Source organism: Zingiber officinale, chromosome 4B, assembly GCF_018446385.1.
Source record: "Zingiber officinale cultivar Zhangliang chromosome 4B, Zo_v1.1, whole genome shotgun sequence".
Taxonomy (NCBI): Eukaryota; Viridiplantae; Streptophyta; class Magnoliopsida; order Zingiberales; family Zingiberaceae; genus Zingiber; species Zingiber officinale.
In genome coordinates this window covers 3,789,041-3,811,540 of record NC_055993.1, presented here as the reverse complement: position 1 = coordinate 3,811,540, position 22,500 = coordinate 3,789,041, and the positions used below count along the sequence as shown (strand labels likewise).

The window sequence follows — 22,500 nt, the reverse complement described above, 5'->3', positions numbered from 1 at the left end:
ATCTCCTCAGCATAGATACATGAAATACATCATACACGCCTGCTAGAGACAGTGGTAGTGCTAGACGGTAAGCTACCGCTCCAATCCTCTCCAAGATCTGGAAAGGCCCAATGAATCGTGGAGCTAGCTTACCTCGAAGGTCAAATCTCTTCACCCCTTTTGTGGGTGAGACTCTCAGAATTACATGGCGTCAGTGGAGAACTCCAGGGGTCTTCGTCTCCGATCAGCATAACTCTTCTGGCAGTCCTACGCCTCTAACATTCTCCGTCTAATAGTGTGGACCAACTCTGTCCCCTTTTGAGCTCTATGAGGTCATAGCAACTAGGCCTCCCCAACCTCCTTTCAGAGGGTGGGTGTCCGACAAAACCTACCATACAATGCTTCAAACGGTGTCATCTGGATGCCCAATTGACAGTTGTTGTTATAGAGGAACACCACAATGACAGGTGATCCTCCCAGCTACCTCCGAAATCTTTAACGCAAGACCTCAGCAAGTCCTCTAAAGCCTGAATGGTCCACTCTAACTGTTCATCTGCTTGCAGATGGAATAATGTACTAAAACGGAGTTGTGTGCCCAAGGCCTTTTGCAGACTCTGCCAGAATTGGGATGTGAACTTTGGGACTCTATCTAATATAATGCTTAAAGGATCACCATGCAATCTGATGACCTCCCGACAATACAGCTCTACTAATCGATCCAGTGAATCAGTCTTCCGAATAGGTAAGAAGTGTGTGTGGATTTGATTAATCGATCAACGATCATCCAAATCGCATCATGATCTCGTTGGGTCCTAGGCAATCCTACCACAAAATCCATAGTCAGACTAGACGTCTAGCTACAAACTCCACGATATCTTCTTTCATGTTGTTCCACCAATATGAACGCCTCAAATCTCAATACATGTGTGTTCCACCTGGGTGGATAGCAAATCGAGAGCGATGAGCCTTCTAAAGTAACTTCTCTATGACCGGGTGAGATTGAGGTATGCATAATCTACCTCGGAAATAGGTAATACTCTCGTCATCTCGAGTGATCTCGATCTGCTGCTCGGAAGCTATCTGGATGCCAATGGACTTAAGTATTGATCATCGGCCTGGGCCTCTCGGATCCTCGTCCTGATCGACGACTGAGCAACCATGGTAATAAGGATACCCTGCTCTATCCGTCCTTGCTCCTCAAGGCTCAATTCGGGGAAAACCCTGAATCAAGTTTGTGACTAAAACTCAGTGACAAGCTAAAGTCCCTTCGGACTTCCGGCTAGGCGCATCGTCAACGACATTAGCTTTCCCTGGGTGGTAGCTAATGGTACAATCGTAATCCTCCAGGAACTCCATCCATCTCCTCTGCCGGAGATTGAGTTCCTTCTGGATGAAAAGATATTTGAGACTCTTTTGATCCGTAAGAATCCCAAATGTAAATACCCTACAGATGATGCTGCCAAATCTTCAAAGAAAAGATAATGGTGGTTAACCCTAGATTATGTACAGGGTAGTTCTTCTCTTGCTCCTTCAACTGACAAGAAGCATAAGAGACTACCTTGCCATGTTGCATCAAAACAGAGCCTAAATCCTATAGAAAAGCGTCAATATAGAGTATGAACTCGTCCAAGGGATGAGAAGCCGGAGCAGAAGGTTGCTCGAGAAGGCCGAAATTGGGTTCGGGTGAGCCTTATTTCGGTTGGCCAAAATCACCCAAGCGAGCGGAGTCGGAGCAGAAGACCCGGACCGAGGCGAGCTGAACCGGAGCAGAAGGCCCGAACCAAAAAGGTCAACGAGGTTGACTTTGAGGTCCAGACACCCAAATCCATTCTGGGCGCTCGGAAGTCCGGGCGCCCAGAATGTGACCTTGACCGGATCACGTTTGACCACGATCCGTTACGAAGGGGATAAAACTTTATCCCCCTCCAGGCGCCTGGAACCATTTCAGACACCCCGACCAAGGCTATAAATACAACCTTGGTCCAGAAGCTTTTTAAACAACAAGCAATTATAATACAACACTTGTGCGCTCTTCATTGTTAGTTTAGCTTCTCATTTTGTGATTTTACTGTTGTAAGAGGCTTTTCCGCCTGAAGGAGATACTTAGTGTGTTTACTTCCTTGGATTAACAACCTCCTCGGTTGTAACCAAGTAAAAGTTGTGAGCCTCTTCTTTTAGCTTATTTCTTTATTTCAATTTATGCAAGTGTTTTTTAAAAGTCCGAGAAGGGTATTTGTTTTTATATTGTGCAGGGCTATTCAAACTCCATTCTAGCTGGCCAACCGGGGTTCTACAGCTCCCCCTTCATCAATGTTCTTGATGCTCATTGTGGAAGAGTTTGCATCATCCTCTTCTTCTTGGTGTCATGTAATTAGCACGATTTCGACGTAGGCTCAATTTTTTATTCTGATGACATTGCGTCTCACATCACTTTTAGGTTTTTGTGCCTTTTCTGGGTTGGTCTCTTATCCATGCTTGTGTCCTTATTCTTGTTCTTGCTTTTTTAGTTTAGGCAATTGTCTTTTACATGCCCTTCTTCATTGCAATGGTAGTATTTTATCTTTCTTTTTCTTCTCTTACCCTACACTTGATTAAACTTATTGGATTTAAATAACTTTTTAAATCTCCTTGCCATTAACGTTGTTTCGTCATCGTCAAGTAATGTCTCGGAATCTGATTCATCTATTTTTGCCTTTAAAGTAATGTTGTGCCTTGACTCCTTCTTCAGATATGTACATCTTATTTTATGGACTTCAAATGTTAAAAATAATTCTTCTAAAGTACTTGATTCTAAATCCTTAGATATATAATAAGCATCTACTAATGATGCCTATTTAATAGTCCTAGGAAACACATTAAGTGCGTACCTTAGCGAATCTCGGTTGCTTAACTTTTCACCAAGATTCGTGAGTTCAGTGATGAGTTCCTTTATTCTTGAGTGAAGATGTCCAACATTTTCTCCTTCTTTTAATTTGGTGTTGCTGATTTAGTTCCTGAGCATATCCTGTCTCGCGAGTTTTGCCTCCGAGGTCCTTTTATGTAGTTTCAGGAATTTCTCCCAAAGCTCCTTTGCTAACTCGTAGGCTTCGATCTGATTGACTTCTTATGACAGTAAGACACTTAGTATATGGAACTCTGCTTTGCCATTTGCCACAAAGTCGGCCTGCTCCTTCTTCGTCATTGGTATTCTTCTTTACCCTCAGGTGTTACAAAATCAAATTTTATTATTAAAAGCAAGTCGAAATCTGTTTTAAAAAATACCTCCATTCTTTTCTTCCAGCTCGCGAATTTTCCCTCGAGCTTTGGTGGGTAGATGCTCGGTTCAGCCATCTTGTGTGCTTCGTTCGACAGTTAGTTCTCCTGAAGCTGTTGGGATCTGATACCATTTGTTGGTCCCTTTGGTGACCGACCAGAGGGGGTGAATAGCCTGCACAACAAAAACACAAAAATACCTTTCTCAACTTTATAGTTTAACAATAATCAACACTTGCATAAAAGAAATAAGAAACTAAAAAGGAAGAGGCACAACGAGGTTTACTTGGTTACAACCGGAAAGGTTGTTAATCCAAGGAAGTTGAAAGCTCACTAAACTCTTCTTCAGGTGGAGAAGCATATTTACAACAATTAAACCACTAGATCAGGAAGCTAAATCGAAAGAGAAATGATTATAAGTATTCTATCTAAGCTTCTGGGACTAAGGCTGTATTTATAGCTATGATTGTGGCGCCTGGAAGGGTTCCAGGCGCCTAGGGGGATAAACTTTTATCCCTGTTGTAACGGAATGCGTACGTCGCGTTCCGAATAAAAACCTATTCCGGGCACCCGGATTCAAAAAGTCAACATTCTGTTGACTTTCTGTCCCGATCTTCCGCTCCAGTTCTGCTTGCATTGGTTCGGGTCTTCTGCTCCGGTTTCGCTCGCTTAGGTGATTTCGGCCATCTAAAATAGGGCTCACCCAAACCCATTTTCCTGCCTTCGAGCAATCTTCCGCTCCTACTTCTCGTCCCTCGGAAAAGTTATGTGCCTCCTTCTCGTTTACCAACGTACTCTTTCGCAGCACCTCATCCTTCGGATACACCAAGCCCGTCGGCTCTCTCCCATGTCGTCCTTCTCGCTGCCTGTGTCTTTCACTCAACTTTCTATGCTCCTAAGTTCCTGCACACTTAGATACAAGAGTTAAATACCAACAAGACCTAACTTTACTTGGTTGATCACATCAAAACTACCACTGGGTACTTACACGGCTGAGCAGCGACAACGCCAACCTCAACAAAGAGGAAATACAAATCCCGCCCGAGCGTCAGCTGAGCGGGCTTGACCTTCAAATCGGGAGGAGGAAAATTGAAGCAATGTGGCTTAGGGTGAAATCAGAATGATTGTCGAGGGACCAACCTACAGTGATTCCATTAGAGCGAGGAAATCACATGCATAACGATTAGGGATAGATGTTGTGGGATGCAGCAAAGAAAAGGCCGATGAACCAGAGATCAGTTTTGACCCTCGGGACCTAGAGGGAGTGGAAATCCCTCACGATGACGCCTTGATCATTCGAGCGGTAATAGCTAATTATATTATCCACCGAACTTTTGTGGATACAGGTAACTAGGTGAACATCATCTTCAATAAGGCGTTCAACCAGCTGCAAATCGATTAGAGTGAATTGCAACCCATGGCAACCCTGCTGTATGGGTTCACAGGCAATGAGGTATTGTCGATCGGCCAGGCTTAGCTGGTCATATCGCTTGGAGAGGAGTCTCTCAAAAGGACCAAAATCATAAATTTCATTGTGGTAGATATGTCGTCTACTTACAATGTTATATTGGGCTGACCGATCTTAAATGAGTTCTAAGTCGTAGTGTCCACCTTCTGCCAGAAGATCAAATTTCCAATGAACAATGCAGTAGGCGAAGTCAGAGGTGACCAATTGGCCACTCAACGATACTACGTCGAAATGGTTAAGTCAGAGGCAAAGGTCGCTCGAAAGACTCAACGGTTGTAGGTGAACGCAATCATGGAGAAACCACCGACACTGGTCTATGATGAAAACGAGGAGGTTCAGATCTATCCTAGCCGACCAGAAGCCACAACATTTGTCGATGCCAACCTAACAAACGAGAAGAAGGCAAAGCTAGTTGCCTGCCTTAGGCAAAACCATGACGTATTTGCCTAGTCAACTCACAAGCTCCTGGGTATCTCGTCGAGTATGGCTTAGCATGAGCTTCACGTCCGACTGGATGCTCGACCAGTGAAATAGAGGAAGAGGGACTTAAGCTCAGAGCAGAATCAGATCATCTGAGTGGAAATAGAAAAATTACTGTAGGCTGGTCACATCCGCGAGGTTCAATTTCTGAGCTGGCTGGCTAACGTTGTGCTAGTCTTCAAGCAGGGCAACAAGTGGCGAGTCTGCATTGACTTCCGCGACTTAAAGAAAACTTGCCCAAAGAACTTCTATCCCCTGCCTCGTATAGATCAAATGGTGGATTCCATGATGGGCTTCTAGTTGATCTACATGCTTGATGTGTACCAGAGCTACCATCAAGTGTCGCTCGCCAAGGAAGACAAAGAGAAGGTCAACTTCATTATGACCGACGAAACTTACTACTACAACATTATGCCGTTTTGACTGAAGAACGCCGACACTACTTACCAAAGATTGATGAACAAGGTATTCCGACGGTAGATCGGTCGAAATATGGAAGTGTATGTCGATGACATATTAATAAAATTACTCCTAGCCATTGACCTTTGCACAGATATCGAAGAAACCTGTCGAACCTTGAGGGCATACGAGATGAACCCGAACAATTGGCTGTTCGGGGCGAAGAACGATTGCTTCCTCGATTATATCGTCACTGAACGGGGAATCGAGGCAAATCTGAGTAAAGTGAAGGCGTTGCAAGACATACCCCCGCCTTGCAACTTGAAGGAGGCCCAACGACTGACCAAACGAACCACCGCACTATCAAGATTCATCTCCAAATCATTGGACTGGAGTCACCCATTCTTCAAGATACTGTGTCGCGCGACGAAATTCTAGTGGGATTCAGAATGCGACAAGGCATTGGAAGAACTTAAGAAATACCTTACTTCCCTACCTGTACTGGCAAAGCTCATCTCCGACGAGCCACACTGGATATATTTGTCATCTATAGAGCATGCAGTCGGTTCAATGTTGGTGCAGCAGAATGACTCTAAACAATAATTAGTGTATTTCTTAAGTTATATATTGAAAGATACATAATCTCATTACACCTATCTTGAAAAGTTGGCATTTGGACTAGTACTCATCGCTCGAAGGCTCCGTCCATTCTTCCTCTCACATCCCATCGTGGTACTGACTAATAGCGATGGGAAGAGTTCTCCTTAACCCAGAGACATCTGGACGGTTGATCAAGTGGACCACCGAGCTAAGTGAGTTTGACATACAGTATCGACCCCAAACAATAATCAAGGCCCAAGCCTTGGCTAATTTTGTCACTGAAGTTCAGAACATCGAGCCAGACGCAACTTGGAAGATATATATCAACGACTCATCCACTCGGCAAGGTAGTGGAATAAGCATCCTATTAATATTGCCACGTGATGATAGGATACAGTTGTCTGTGCGGCTAGATAATCGGGCCACGAATAATGAGGCAGAATATGAGGTCTTGATAGTTGGTCGCAAGCAACCCGGCATGTGGGAGCCACAAGAGTCCTCATTCATTCAGATTCCCAGCTGACAGCTCAGCAACTGTCGGGCATGTTCGAGATAAATAGCTCCCAGCTCAAGCTGTATGCCGAAGCTTTTGAGAAATTGAAGATAGGTTTCGAAGAAGTAATTATACAGAAGATCTCTCGATCGGACAACCAGTATACTGACAAGTTAGCCAAGGTAGCAAGTTCTTTATCTCCGATCGTCATAGATAAGCCGATCGAGTAAGTTTTACTTATGGCACATATCGATAAGATGGCTGCATTGGACTTCCCAAGTGACTAGAGGACGCCGTTGATGGATTTCCTCCGAATGAGTGTCACACTAGTTGACCAGGAGAAAGCTCACTTGTTAAAAAAAAGGGTCTGGTGGTTCACCCTAATAGGAGATCAACTATATAAAAGAGCCTTCTCAAGGTCGCTATTCAAGTGCATCGGATCGGATGACATTGAGTACATCATACAAGAAGTGCACCAAGGCTCCTATGGTAGTCATCTGGGCGGTCGATCACTGGCCCACAAGATCCTACTGGCCGGATACTTCTGGGCCACATTGCAAGACGACGTTGCTCAGACAGTGGCCACTTGCTTATCCTACCAGAAGTACCAAAACATCCCGCACTGACCTACTGAAGAGTTGAAGGCATCCGTCATGTAATGTCCGTTCGACCAGTGGAGCATGAATATCGTTGGACTATTTCCTATGGTGACCGGGCAACGAAGATTTCTACTCATGGTAGTAGATTATTTCTCAACGTGGGTTGAAGCCGAGCCTCTCGCCGAGATAACTAAGCACATGGTTATCAAATTTATATGGCAAAACATCCTATGTCGATTTGGCATACCTTGCAAGCTTGTCTCGGACAACAGAAGGTAATTTTCCGAGCAGAGGCTCAAAGAGTGGTGTGCTGGCTATGGTATCCTACAGTCCTTCACGTCAGTGGCCTACCCCCAAAGTAACAGCCAGCCGGAAGTCACCAATAGGGAAATTCTCAGAGGACTCCGAGCTCGACTTGACCATGCTAGAGGCAGTTGGGTAGATGAACTACTGAGCATGTTGTGGGCTTATCGCACCACACTAAGAGAGGCGACCGACATAACACTGTTTCATCTAGTATACGAGAGTGAGGCAGTGGTTCCGATCGAGGTAGGAGTGGAGTCCGACTGGATGTAGCTCTATGATGAAGGAAACGTCAATCAGAGGCTCATGGAGCTCGATCCGGTGGAAGAAGTGCGAGATAAGGCCACCGCTCGACTCATGGCATACCGGCAGCGCATGAAGCAGATCGAGCTACAATCGGAGGGTGATCCCGAGGTCATTCTAGGTCGACGACTTCGTATGGAAGAGAGTCAAGCCGGTCAGCGACATCACCAAGCTAGAAGTCCCATGGGAGGGACCGTACTAGGTCATTCGAAAGCTTTGCTCGAGAGTTTATTATCTACAAGACGAGAATGGGAGATATCTCGAGCGATCTTGGAGCGCAAACCATCCCCAATCCTATAGGGTCGGGTGAAAGGTGTGTGATTAAATTCAAATACATTTGTATAAACGCATATTCTGTAAGTGCAGAGAAATGATGAATAAAAATCCCAAGTGTCTCAAACTCTCACGTCGATCGACCAAAACAAAAGCTGAGCAACGACTATAAATCCAAGAGTCGACGACAACAAAGCCGAGTGACGGCTAGAAACCTAGAGTCAATGAAACAAAAGTCGAACAACGACTATAAACCCGAGAGTCAACGACAATAAAGTCAAGCGACGATTATAAATTCAAGAGTTGTCGACAACGAAGTCAAAGGACGACTATAAATCTGAGTCGACACAACAAAGTCGAGTGACATAGAAAAGGAAGATGAACATTAACAAACATGGTAAAAGATGAACTGTGAGTAAAATAAATGTGAGATATGTGCATAGAAAAAGCGTACTCATTGTAATCTTTCTCATTAATGAGTATCTTATCATGATTTGGAAAATATCAAATCATTGTATTTTTATTATAGTGAACAATCTCATCACCCATATTCCATTTTCAAATAATGATATTATTTTGGGCTATATCACCCAATTGGCTTATGCAAGATTTAGGATTTTAACCTAGGATTATGGGCGAGTGGGTCGGATGATGTATATATTCAACTATAAGGGTTTGAGGGGAGTTAAGTCCCTAGAATTGGAGGAATCCAATTGGATTATAATGAATATGTGTCGATCGGATAAAAGAGTCTGAGAAACATGGTCCTCGTGAATCAGGGGATTCGACAGGCATATGGTAAGAAACTAAGAATCACTCAATCAGCAAAGCATTTATGAGATGGTTAAGAATGTTGGTTTGAAACATCCATCAAGATTAGGTTGATTAGATCAATTGATGGTCTCTCGAACTCGACAGAATGGGGCATTGAGTCGAAGAAACAAAATCCTTGGGATTGAGATAATCCACTCAATTGTCTATCTCGAAACTAAGAAAGGTGGAGTCAGCCACGAGGGTCGCAAGAATCCGATCAGGCATGCACAGTCATAGTCACATTGACCTGATCAGACTTTGACCACCTCATCGGTTGACCATCTGATACTATAAATTACACAAAATAAAACAAAAAACATCTAACATTACTCCACATCAACAATGCATATATCGTTTAACTTATTCATGACTAGCTCATTAGATCACTAACAAACACAACTCAATTAATAAGACGTGCAGAAATATAATAGTGCAGTTAGAGCGAAGTGAAGTTCCAAAAGGATGCTTGCTACACGACCAGAACTGCTTGGAGGCGTAGTCGTAATTCCTGCAAATTAAATAACCAAGCCAGTTTAATTGGAAAGAGAATGAATTATGAAATAATATATTTGATTTATTTATCTACTTTCTATAAATTAAGATTTGGAGAGTGAATTAATTACCTTTAGAAGGCTCGTTTACAGGCGGCGGTGGACGTAAATCACTTGGATTGGCTGCATAAGCATCCACATAAAAGTGATTATCAATAATAAATCTTTTACACTTTTCCCAAAGGATTAACATAGTCATATTCTTAATTACGTGAGATGGAACGATCGCATTTGTTCAAATCCGGCAACTCCAAGCCGCACCGTGGAGGAAGGCCCACGAGATCCTGCTGAGTGATGTTGAAGCTCCTGATGAGATCTACGTTCTTGAAGAGACTGCAGAGGCAAGAGACGTCGTCGACCAAAGCGCTCTTCAGAGGGATGCAGCAGGTGGCGGCGGGGGGAATCTCCGGCGAGCGCAGGAAGTTCAGGCACGGCATCAGCTTCGCCACGCACGGCGGCGGGCCGCCGCCGCTGTCGCCGTTGGACGCAGAAAGTGTGGCGCATGAAGATAAGAGAAGGGCGTAGAAGACGATGAGTTTCATGGTGAGATCGTACTAGAAATTATTTTGCATCGATAAGTGGAGATATATAACGACAGAGATTGTGGAAGAATTATGGAAAAATTATTAATGTTGCCTTTCCATTAAGAAATTCTATATGTGCAATGAAAGATTTCTGAAAATTGAATTTTAGGAAGGGCGTAATCAAGAGAGGAAAGATATATTTAGAAACAAAATAAAAATATATATCTCAAAAGCTAGTTAAAAGGAATAAAGTGTGAGATATTATCTTTTTTCTATAAATTTTCTATTTATGTCTTTGAAATTTATTAAATGTAACATTTTACTATTTTTTGTAAGTTTTCTTCCATATGTAAAAATATTTTTCAATGGGCATGTCAAAATATAAAAATTACAATTATATATATATATATATATATATATATATATATATATATATTATTTATTGAAATCTTGAGTTGGTCCGCCGAACTCGTAGCCCATTAGATTGGGTTAGAGATTTCTCAATCCTCCTTGTTAAAATAGCGAGTTAGCCTATCCTACCAAATGATGGATTTTTGTACTATTGAATATGTAGAAAGGGTGTACTGAGTTGTAAAATAGATATGTTTTTTTTTGTTAACATTAGGTATTTAACTTATGCCGATTAATCCTAGGATAACTGCCTCAACCCCTATTAAATTTTTTCACTAGCCACTGTGATGCAGCGGGGTCGGCAAGAGGGGGATGAATTGCCTGAAAAATAAAGTATACCCTCCTCAAGTCTTTCAACTAAAAAATGCAACACTAATAAACTAAAAAGCAGAAAGAAAAGAGGAGACAGAATTTTGACTTAGTTACAACCAAGACGGTTGTTAATCGAAGGCGATCGAACGGCTCTACTAAAATATCTCCTTTACTGTAGGCGGGGAAACCTTCTTTACACACTTAGAATGCTTAGAGGTTGCTAGGAACTTAATACAGAGTTGAATGATTGATTGATACCTATTTCCAAGCTTCAGGGACCATTTTATAGCTCTTGGAAATCTTATCTCGAAGGTCTAAGGCGCCTCCAATAGAGGTCCAAGGCGCCTCTAACGAGTGGATGGATAAAACTTTATCCATTGCGCAAACGGTCGTCTTTGACCTGTCTGAGGCGCCTCCATTGAGCAATGAGGGCGCCTTCAAGGTGAAGGCGCCTCCATTGATCAATGAAGGCGCCTCGGGCTTTACTTCCAGCTCACTTTCTCCTTTGTTTTGACTTCCGAAGCTCCATGCATTTGGGTGATTCCGGCCAACCGAAATAGGGCTCACCCGAACTCAATTTCCGGTCTTCTCCTTGAGTGGGCTTCCGACCCGGCTTCTCGTCCCTCGAACGTCGCACACGTTCTTCTCGTCCACCGGTGTACTCTTCCGCAGCTCTTTCATCCTTCGGACGCACCGAGCCCGTCGGTTCCCTTCCCGTGCCATCCTTCTCGCTAGCTACGTCTTCCGCTCGACTTCCTGCGTTCATAAGTGTTGGTGCAACCTCAGGTCAAGGTTGACCTGGTTGACCTGACTCGAGTTGACCTGACTCGAGTTGTATTTTGATGTTTGACTTAGGAAGATTGTCGGTGCAACCTTAGGTCAAGGTTGACCTAGTTGAGTTGCATGTTGATGTTTGACACTCGTGGAAGAGTTGTATTCTTGATATGGGACAAGAATAGATGTTTGGGAGATTATTGGTGCAACCGTAGGTCAAGGTTGACCTGGTTGACCTGATTCGGGAAAAAGTCCAAGTATGGAGACTTGGCACTGGAAAAGTCCAAGCAGGGAGCTTGGCACGCGAAAAGTCCAAGTATGGAGACTTGGCAACGGAAAAGTCCAAGCAGGGAGCTTGGCACTGGAAAAGTCCAAGTATGGAGACTTGGCACGGAAAAGTCCTAACTGGGATGTTAGGCAGTGTGGAAAGTCCTGGTGAGTGAAGCCAGGCAGTCGGGAAATCCTGGTGAGTGAATCCAGGTGAAAATCCTAGTGAGTGAAGCTAGGTGAAGGTGAAAGTCCTGGTGAGTGAAGTCAGGCATTCGGGAAAAATCCTGGTGAGTGAACCAGGTGAAAATCCTAGTGAGTGAAGCTAGGTGAATGGGAAAGTCCTAACTGGGATGTTAGGCAGTTGGAAAGTCCTGGTGAGTGAAGCCAGGCAGTTGTGGAAATCCTGGTGAGTGAAGCCAGGTGAAAACCCTAGTGAGTGAAGCTAGGTGAAAGTCCTGGTAAGTGAAGCCGGGCAAGGGAAAATCCATATGGATCAAGGGTGATCGGACATCTGGTGATGGGAAGTCCAAGTAGGTCATAGGAGTGACCGGATACTTGGTACGGAGAGAAAAGTCTAAGTGGGTCTAAGGGATTGACCGGACACTTAGCGGGGAGTCCTAGCAGGTCAAGGGAGTGACCGGATGCTAGGCGCAATGTACCAATAGGTCAAGATTGACCGGATGTTGGTTTGGACTTTGGTTTGGGCAAAAACCAAGCTCTAGATCGATCCAGCGATACGCTGGGTATCTGATCGGTCTGGTGACCGATCAGATAACGATCAGTGGCTTACTGAGGCTCTTCTGATCGGTCTGGAGACCGATCAGAGACGAGCCAACTCTCACAGAGAGTTGGCTGATCGGTCTGGGGACCGATCAGCCTAGAGCCTGATCGGTCCACAGACCGATCAGAGCACGATCAGTGGCTCTGTGAAGATATGGCTGATCGGTCTGGGGACCGATCAGACTAGATCCTGATCGGTCCCATGACCGATCAGAGAGGCTCTGGACAGATCAGGGTGGAGCCTGATCGGTCCAGGTCCTAGCCGTTGCGACACAACGGCTAGTTTCTGTGTCTTCTTCTTCACAGGTTATAAAAGGAGATCGAGCCTCTGCTTCTTCTTCTTCTTTTTACTCTTCTTCCGACTGAGCTGCTGCTGTGCTCTTGAGCTTTGTTGAGTTCCGAAGCTTCGTGTGAGCTTCTTCGACTGGGTTCCTGCTGTTGTAGGCGTCTCGTGAAGTTGCTGCTTCAACCAGTCGACAAGAAGGCAAGCTTGTATTGCTACATTCATTGTATTTACTTCTTGTATTCTCTTATACTCTTAGCTTGCTGTTGCAAGTGATTGTGGCGAGGTTTCTCCACCCACAAGGAGTTGATATTAGCCGGTTCTCCGGGGACTCATCCACCGACGGATTGATAGGGCTCGTCCACCTTACGGACACGCCGAGGAGTAGGAGTATCATCTCCGAACCTCGTACATCGCTGTGTTAAGGTTTGATATTCTTCCTTTCGTTTCTAGTTTAGTTTTCCGCTGCGCTAACGAATTGTAGGAAGAAACGAGTAATTTGGGGCGGCTATTCACACCCCCCTCTCTAGCCGAGTACGAAGAGATCCTAACAATAAGTTCCTGCATACTTAGACACAGGGATCAAATAACAAGCAGAACCTAACCTAACTTGGTTGATCACATCAAAACACCCACCGGGTCCAACAATCTCCCCCTTTTTGATGTGCATCATCCCAAGTTCAAGTTAGGGTAAAATAAACAAGTAATAGTTTAAAGAAATTATTAAACTACCAGTTTAAGCATAAAATTGCAATTAAAATAAATTGCAACATCAAATTTAGGTCTACCTGACACCAAATCTTGAAAAGAATATCATTTTACAAAAATTCAAACGGAATGTGAAAATATTTCTAACTGCCCCTTAACTTGTGCATATCTCTCCCCCTTTGATCACAGCAAAAACGGGGTATAAAACATGTTCAAACTAAATTCTAAGTCTTTTGGAAGAATTTTTAAAAAATTTAAGAATTTTTCTAAGTAAAACTTAGGTAAGACAATTTTCTGAAAAAAAAATTCTAATTTCAGAAGAAATTTTAACTTAGGCAAAAAGAAATATTATTTGAGAATTTTTGAAAAAGATTTTATGCAAGAAAATATTTTTGATGAATTAAAAAAAATTAAAATTTTCTAAAGCATTAGTTAATTCCAATTTTAATGCTTTTCCAAAAAGTTAATTAAACATTTTATTTCAATATTTTGGCTTCCAGGTCGTGGCGAGGCACTAGGGCTTCTTGGTTATTGGAGCAACAACACTTCCTTAGACAAAGCCTCATAAAGAAACTCATTGTTTAATTTTCTCGTTGTAAGCTCTTAAAAAAATTTTATTTGAAAAAATTTAGTCTAGAAAAGATTTTGGAACCCAATAAAGGTTCCTTCGTATTGGATTAATTAAGAACTTGGAAGGTACATAGTTTCTAGGAACTTTTCTAAGTTGTCCCTGATGCTTTCTAATATACCAATTTAATTTTCCATAAACTCTAAGTTTTGATTTTGGAAATTTAATTAAGCATGCATGATTAGTTTTTAATTTCTCAATTTCAATTTTTTAGTTTCTCATTTTCTAATTTTAAAATATCTTACATTTCTAGTGGGCATGCTTTTGGTAATTCTAATTTTAATTCAACATTTTATTTTTCTAATTTCGCTAGATCTTTTGTAAGCACTTTGATAAATTCAAAAGATTGAGTAGGGGTGAGATCACGTACCTTACTTACCTCACTTGGTGATGCTCCCCCTTCGTCGTATCTTTCTTCTTCTTCTGATGATCCTCCCCCTTCATCTATGCTCATTTCCGAGCTAGTTTCTTCGAAAAGATGGTTGGCCATCAGTGCTACTCCCGAGAAGGCTTCGACTTCTGATTCAAAAGATGAAGAATCATCCCAAGTGGCCTTCAGACTCTTGCGTTTAGTGGATGTCGGTCTCTGAGACATGTCCTTTTTCTTTAATTTGGGGCAATCATCCTTGATGTGCCCTTCCTTATTGCAGTTGCAGCATTAAACCATCCTTTTACTTCGTTGATGCTTTTTCAACTGCGATCTAAATTTGTTAGTTTTAATAAATTTATTTAATTTTCTTACTAAAAGAGCCGCTTTAGTTTCGTCGATCGATGCTTCAGAGTCGGGATCATCCTTTTCAGCTTGTAGGACAATGTTGAGATTCGACTTCTCTACTTGTTTAGGCTCTGCAAGTCGAGACTCGTGAAGTTCGAAAGTAGAAAATAAACTTTCTAAACTAGTTACCTCAAAGTCCTTAGAGATGTAGTAAGCATCTACTAAGGACACTCACTCTGGAGTTCTAGGGAAGGCGTTGAGCGCATACCGGATAGAGTCTCGGTTCGTTACCGATTCACCGAGATTTGTTAGTTGCGTTATCAGCTCCTTGATTCTTGCTTGGAGTTGCGCTACCTTTTCGCTGGTGTTCATCCGGAGGTTCGTCGGCTGAGTTCGGAGGATGCCCTGCCTTGCTAACTTCGCTTCTGAGGTGCCTTCGTGGAGCTCCAGGAATTTATCCCAGAGATCTTTAGCGGAGTCGTAGCTTCCGATCCGACTTACCTCCTGGGGTGGCAGAACGCTGAGCAAGTGAAATTCCGCCTTTCCGTTGGCCATGAAATCGGCTTGCTCTTTCTTTGTCCAGTTGTATTCTTCTTTGTCTTTTGGCGCTGCATATCCATATTTCATTATTAAAAGTATATCGAATTCAGTCTTAAAGAATACCTCCATTCGGCGTTTCCACGTAGTGAAGTCTCGGTCGAACTTCAGGGGATGAATGTTCGCTCCGGCCATCGTCTTGATCTTTGTGCTTCAGTTGGCGGTTAGTCCTTCTGAGGCGGTCGGGCTCTGATACCACTTGTTGGTGCAGCGGAGCCGGCAAGAGGGGGGTGAATTGCCTAAAAATAAAGTATACCCTCCTCAAGTCTTTCAACTCAAAAATGCAACACTAATAAACTAAAAAACATAAAGAAAAGAGGAGACAAAATTTTGACTTGGTTACAACCAAGACGGTTGTTAATCCAAGGCGGTCGAACAACTCTACTAGAATATCTCCTTTACTATAGGCGGAGAAGCCTTTTTTACACACTTAGAATGCTCAAAGGTTGCTAGAAACTTAATACAGAATTGAATAATTAATTGATATCTATTTCTTAGCTCCAGGGGCCATTTTATAGCTCCTGAAAATCTTATCTCGAAGGTCCAAGGCGCCTCTAACGAGTGGATGGATAAAACTTTATCCATTGCGCAAACGGTCGTCTTTGACCTGTTTGAGGCACCTCCATTAAGCAATGAGGGCGCCTTCAAGGTGAAGGCGCCTCCATTGATCAATGAAGGCGCCTCAGGCTTTACTTCCAGCTCACTTTCTCCTTTGCTTTGACTTCTGAAGCTCCATGCGTTTGGGTGATTCTGGCCAACCGAAATAGAGCTCACTCGAACCTAATTTCTGGCCTTCTCCTCGAGCAGGCTTTCGACCCGGCTTCTCATCCCTCGAACGCCGCACACGTTCTTCTCATCCACCGGTGTACTCTTCCGCAGCTCTTTCGTCCTTCGGACGCATCGAGCCCGTCGGCTCCCTTCCCGTGTCGTCCTTCTCGCTAGCTATGTCTTCTGCTCGACTTCCTGCATTCCTAAGTTCCTGCACACTTAGACACAGGGATCAAATAACAAGCAGAACCTAACCTAACTTTGTTGATCACATCAAAATACCCACGGGGTCCAACAACCCCCAGGATAAATCGAAAAATGATCATAGCAAGTGGCCAATCAATCTAGCATTTCTAGATCAACCTTTTAGATTGGATGAATCGACTAAAGGAGAGGTGAATAACTCTGCAAATAAAATTAGAACTTCTCTTGCTTCTATATTAACAAAGATACACTGATTAATTGTCCCATCGAGGTGGTGAGGTGGTTGAGGCATGAGGTATTACCACATGAGGTCTTAGAATCGAAACTCAGCACGTCCGAGCATGCCTTCCCTCATACCTTGGTCACCTTCACTTATGGTTAGTAGCCACCCATGATTTACCTCCTCTGTATTAGCCTAGGAATGGAATGGTGGGGGCGCTGGGGCGAGCGAATCATCTTTTGCCATAAAAGACACACTGATTAATTAGATAAAAAAAATAACATAAAAATAAAAAAGGGATTGAGAAGATTTACTTGGTTATAACCTAGGTGGTTGTTAATCCAAGACAATGAAAAGTACTAAAAGAAACTTCTTCTTTGACAAAAGTCGAAGGTAGAGAAGCCCCTTACAGTAGTTGGAAGCTCAAAATTGGATTTCAAAAAATGAATACGGAGTGTGTTATTGAACTCCTAACTCTAGGGTGTTATTTATAAGTCATTAGTCGAAGTGACCATTTCTGAAGTGGCATTGGAGGCGCCTCCAATGTCATCCAGGGTGCTTCTAATAAGATAAAGTCTCATCCTCAACATAACGACAACCTAACAAATCTACGGGATTAGAGGTACCTCTGATGGACTGGAGTTGGCACCTCTAGTTGATCGGAGACACCTCAAGTCATTTTTACTATAGAAGCTTTTCTGGACATCCAAGGGGCCTCCAAACTGTATGTTCAGTTAAGTCGGCTAGAGAGAGAGTGAATAACACTGAAATTCAAGTTAGACAACTTTCTCTTGCTTTTGCTTAGCAACGATGCACAATTAATTAACAAATAATTTGCATAAAATAAAAGAAATAAAGTAAGAGGACTAAAGAATTTGTACTTTGTTATAATCTAGGTGGTTGTTAATCCAAGGTAGTTGAAAGCTCCACTATGAAAAATCTCCTTCGTGTAGGCGAAGTAACCTCTTATAGACTGTGAAAGCTTACAAACTAACTAGGAATTGAGTACAATGATTAATTATTATGAAATTTCTAGCTCCAAGGTGTTGGTGCGGTTAGCACTAACGGTCTAACTCAGGTTTTGATGAATGACAAATCAGGTTAAGTTAGGTTTGTCATTATCTAACACTCTGAATGAGTGTGCAGGCTAAGTCCAAACAGGTCGACAGGCTGACCGAATGTCTGGCACGAAGTCCAAGCGGGTCGACGGGCTGACCGGACGCTTGGCGAGAAGTCCAGCTAGGTCGACGGGCTGACCGGATAGCTGGCGAGAAGTCCAAGCGGGTTGACTGGATGACCAGACGCTTGGCGAGAAGTGTTAACCGGATAGCTGGCGAGAAGTCCAGACGGGTCGAAGGGCTGACCGGACGTCTGGCAGGCGAGTAAAGGTAAGTTGTTGGAAGGGAGTGACTGTGAGGACGCGTTCCTGGGAAGGGAACATTAGGCGTCGATCCGGCTTAGATCCATTTAGGATATCTAAGTCGAGATCGTGACTAGATTCCGGTCTCGGAAAGACGGAATCTAAGTCATACTCTTTTTGTTAAACTATAAACTGAACTAACACTCTGTTTTGCAGGTTATAAATTATATATTTGCCTCGGACTAACCTTGTCTTGCAGGAGAAGAAGTTTTCTGGAGAAAGGTGGTCCGGGCGCCCGGAAGGGATCCGGGCGCCCGGAAGGGATCCGGGCGCCCGGAAGGGATCCGGGCGCCCGGAAGGGATCCGGGCGCCCGGAAGGGATCCGGGCGCCCGGGAGGCAACTTTATCCTGATCGCGTCGTCGCCATATGGAGCTCACTGGTTGGACCTGCCACGTCTCACCAGGGCGTCCGGAAGGGATCCAGGGCGCCCCAAGCCTCATATAAAAGAAGGGGCAGGGGTAGAGCTTCAACAACAACTAAGAATCCAAGATCTGCTCCTCTATGCTCTCGCGACGCCACGAAAAGCTTTCCGACTCAGTGCTGGTTTTGTTTTCATTCTGTTGTCGGTATTTTCTTTCTCTATTAATTCTTGTACAACTCTGTAATATTCGAATTGATAGTGATTGCCTACCGAAAGCGGTCAATGACCGCGGGCCTTGGAGTAAGAGTCGACACAGGCTCCGAACCAAGTAAAGTGAATTGTGTTAGCATTGATTTACTTTTCCGCTGTGTTTACTCCTGTTCGAACGTTTTTCGATATTCACCCCCCCTCTATCGAACGTCTACGATCCAACAAGTGATATCAGAGCAGGTACCGTTCTGATTTGGTGCAACCACCAATCAGAGCAGGAACGCCTTTCATTTTTTCCCTCCAAAACTGTTTTTGAAAAATACATTATCATCTCTTCACCATTGTTTAGTATTGACAAAATATTACATTTTCAAAATTTTGAAATAATATTTTTTCAAATAATTTATTAATATTTTATTAATATTTAAATAATATTTTTTTTATTTTTTTCAAAAATAGTGAAATATTATTTTTCCAGCACTGCTAATCCAAAACCCAGGGTTGACCCGTTTGACAGCTCTACTGATAACTGACGAGAAGATTTGGTGGGTTAAAGGTAAGTTAAGTTATTATAGTTGGTAAGTAAGAGGTAAGTAACTAGAGGAGAGATCCAGTGATAACGCGTTCCCGGTTGAGAGAATTATAGGCGTCGGCCCAACTTAGGTCTATTTGAAAAATCTAAGTTGAGACATTGACTAGATTTTGGTCTTAAGGAGACAAGATCTAATTACTACTTCTATCTTATTAATATTGTGCTAACTCTATTTTACATGATAAATATATTGTTATTTGCTTGAGTTAACTCTTTTTTGCAAGAATTCAAAAGCTGAAAAAAAAAGAGTTTGGGCGCTTAGAAGAGATCTGGGCGCCCGGAGTCTAGGTGGCCGGAGTTGGTCTGGGCACCCGGACCAGCTCGCTCGGGCAAGTGCCACAGACATTTGGGCAGTCCGGGCACCCGGAGCTGGTCCAGGTGCTCGAACCAGAAAAGTTATCCCGAAGCTAAGTTGAAGCGCGACGACTAGCCTAACTCACGTCAACGGTCCAGGCACCCAGAAGTGGATAAACTTCGCGGATGAAGTTTCGACGAGAGATCGCTATGTCAGCAACAATCCAAGTGTCCGGAATGAGCCTGTATAGGGGCCTTCAATCAGCAACTTCATAACATCAACTACCACAAGTTTCATTCTTGTGTGTTGCTCTGAAACGGCTCCGACGACACCGAAAGATTGTTTCAAAGTTCAAAGAACGAGAGATTCCAATGTCCTTTCTGTTTGTCGATAACAACTAATTTCAGTTCTTGTACTTAATATTTGTAATTAATTATTCAAGCTGATAGTGATTGTCTAACGAAAGTAATCAATGATTGCGGGTTTTGGAGTAACAGTCGTCACATTTTCTTTATTCAGCTGCGTAACTCATTTTAATTTGTAATTTTTGAAAAATACTATTTACCCGCTCCCTCCTCCTCCTCTAACGTATTTACGATCCTACAGAGGGAAGTTAAGTCCCTAGAATCAAAGGAATGTAATCATATTATGATAAATATGTGTCGATTAGATAAATGAGTTAGGGAAGCATGACCCTTGTGAATCAGGGGATTCGACAGGCATGTGGTAAGAATCACCCTGCTAGTAGAACGTCTATGAGATGACTAAGAATGCTGGTTTGGGACATCTGTTAATATTAGGATGATTAGATCAATTGATGGTCTCTCGAGCTTGACCGAATGGGCACTGAGTTGAAGAAGCAGAACACTTGGATCAAGATAATCCGCTCGACTGACTGTCCTAGAATTGAGAAAGGTGAAGCTAGCTACTCGGGTCACAAGAATCCAATCAAGTATCCACAGAAATAATCACATTTATTTGACCAGACTTTAACCACCTCATAAGTAAAAGGATCGGCCACTTGATCCTACATAGAGGCTTTCAATATCTTCCGCATCATATGGAATTGCGTTTATAAATTACCCAAAAACAAAAACAGCTAACATTACTCCACATCAACAATGCATATATCGTTTAAACTTATCCATGACCAGCTCATTACTTCACTAACAAACACAATTCAATTAATAAGACATGCAGAAATATAATAGTGCAGTTAGAGCGAAGTAAAGATAAAAAAGGATGCTTGCTCCATGGCCAGAACTGCTTGAAGGTGTAGTCGTAAATCCTGCAAATTAAATAACAAAGCCTGTTTAGAAAAGAGGATGAATTATTAAACAATAAATTTGATTTATTTATCTATTTTCTATTGATACAGTGCGTATATGAGGTGTCTGATTAGGTCAGGAAGTTAAGATCAAAAGGATGTGATAATCAATAGTCAAGAGGACGTGACAGTCAATAGTCAAGAGGATGTGACAGTCAACCGTCAAGAGAAGATGAGAATCAGGATCGCTTCGCATCACCAGCTGCATAATTCCTGGTCGGTCACAAGCAGGGCAGGTCCCTGGGTCTAAGCCCTGAAATGAAACAATTCCCGACTGGATCTACAGTAGCCAGATCATGAAGGTTGGATCCTTGGGCCATCGTCTCTGACAATCCCCGATCGGGTCGACACGATTCATCCTCTTCATCAAGGCTCAATCTTTGTAGCACATCTAAGCAGTCACCTTGAGCTGTCTGCAACTGAACCTGTGCGGGACGGATAACGCTAAGCGGCAACAGTGTCAGGGAATCATAACATCCTGTCAGAGAATAACTGTCATCAGTCAAGGAATATTTCAGTGGTCTACCGCACACTAAAGGTGGAACCTTCCTTGGGAGGTAGCTAGACGTTCTCCCTCCACTGATATACCCTGACACCCAACATTCTCTACAGCGATCAGGCTCAAAAGGCAGGCAAAGTCTTATAAAAAGGGAGATCCTCTTCATTGACCAGGTACGCGCACATTCACACGTATCTTCAACCGTTCCTTTTTCCTTTCTTCATTCGTATACTACTTTTCCGGGGAAAAAGGATCTGACTTGAGCATCAGAAAGTCTGCGCTAGAACTTTTTCCCTGATTTTTGGTCTCTAACGCTCCATGTACTTATTTGAGTGTGTGCAAGGCCCAAGTACCACCGGCTTTGTTACTATAGACCCTTAAGGTACGTTTGGTTCAAGTTATCATGTATGACATTGGTTATGTGATTACCAAGTAATCATATAACCAAGGTTATGGGAATAAAATATAACCAAATGTTGTTTTGTTCAACCTAAGTAATACAATAAAAACTTGTTTGTTTGAAGGTTTTAATGAATAACCTAGTTTAATATTTTACTATATTACCCTTAGTTACAAAACCAACTATATATATTATTATTATTATTATTTAAACTCTAAGTTTTTTTATTTTTTCTTTTTCAAAATTTTCTTTATTTTGTGTTTTATTTTTATTTTATTTTATTTCTTTTCGCTTTTTATTTTTTAATTTTTTTTATGTTTTTTTAATTTTTTTATGTTAATTCTTTTTGTCTTTTTACACTTTTTATTTTTTAAAAGTTTTTTTTTAATTTTTTTTTATTTTTTATCATATTTTTCTCTTATTTGATGTTATTTTAGGTAAAAAAATTTTGTTAACCTCGGAATCAAGAAAATCTTAGGGTGCGTTTGGTTTGCACCGTTTTCATTTTCATTTTCATTTTCATTTTCTGGAAAACGCGCGTTTTCTAGAAAACAGAAAATGACTTTTTGTCATTCTCTGTTTTTCTAGAAAACGATAGCCAAATTTTTAGAAAACGCGCGCGAAAAATGTAAACCAAATACCGTTTTTCAGAAAACGCGCGTTTTCCAAAAAATGAAAATGAAAAACG

The 22,500-nt window shown here is 42.5% G+C and overlaps 1 protein-coding gene across 1 annotated transcript; it reads right to left on the bottom strand.

Annotated features, from left to right (window-relative positions):
- Positions 1-9,366: 9,366 nt before the first annotated feature.
- LOC121977257 (non-specific lipid transfer protein GPI-anchored 3-like) lies at positions 9,367-10,055 on the bottom strand. Its single transcript, XM_042529847.1, has 3 exons — positions 9,725-10,055; positions 9,586-9,636; positions 9,367-9,470 (listed from the first exon to the last, which is right to left on the bottom strand). The coding sequence occupies exons 1-3, from the start codon at positions 10,053-10,055 to the stop codon at positions 9,367-9,369; spliced, it is 486 nt and encodes a 161-aa protein (XP_042385781.1).
- Between the last annotated feature and the right edge of the window lie 12,445 nt (positions 10,056-22,500).

Coding starts and splice junctions, on each gene's coding strand:
- LOC121977257 (XM_042529847.1), bottom strand. CDS start 10,055: ATGAAACTCATCGTCTTCTACGCCCTTCTCTTATCTTCATGCGCCACA. Junction 9,637..9,724: donor ATGCGATCGTTCCATCTCAC/GTAATTAAGAAT, acceptor ATGCTTATGCAG/CCAATCCAAGTGATTTACGT. Junction 9,471..9,585: donor TGTAAACGAGCCTTCTAAAG/GTAATTAATTCA, acceptor TTTAATTTGCAG/GAATTACGACTACGCCTCCA.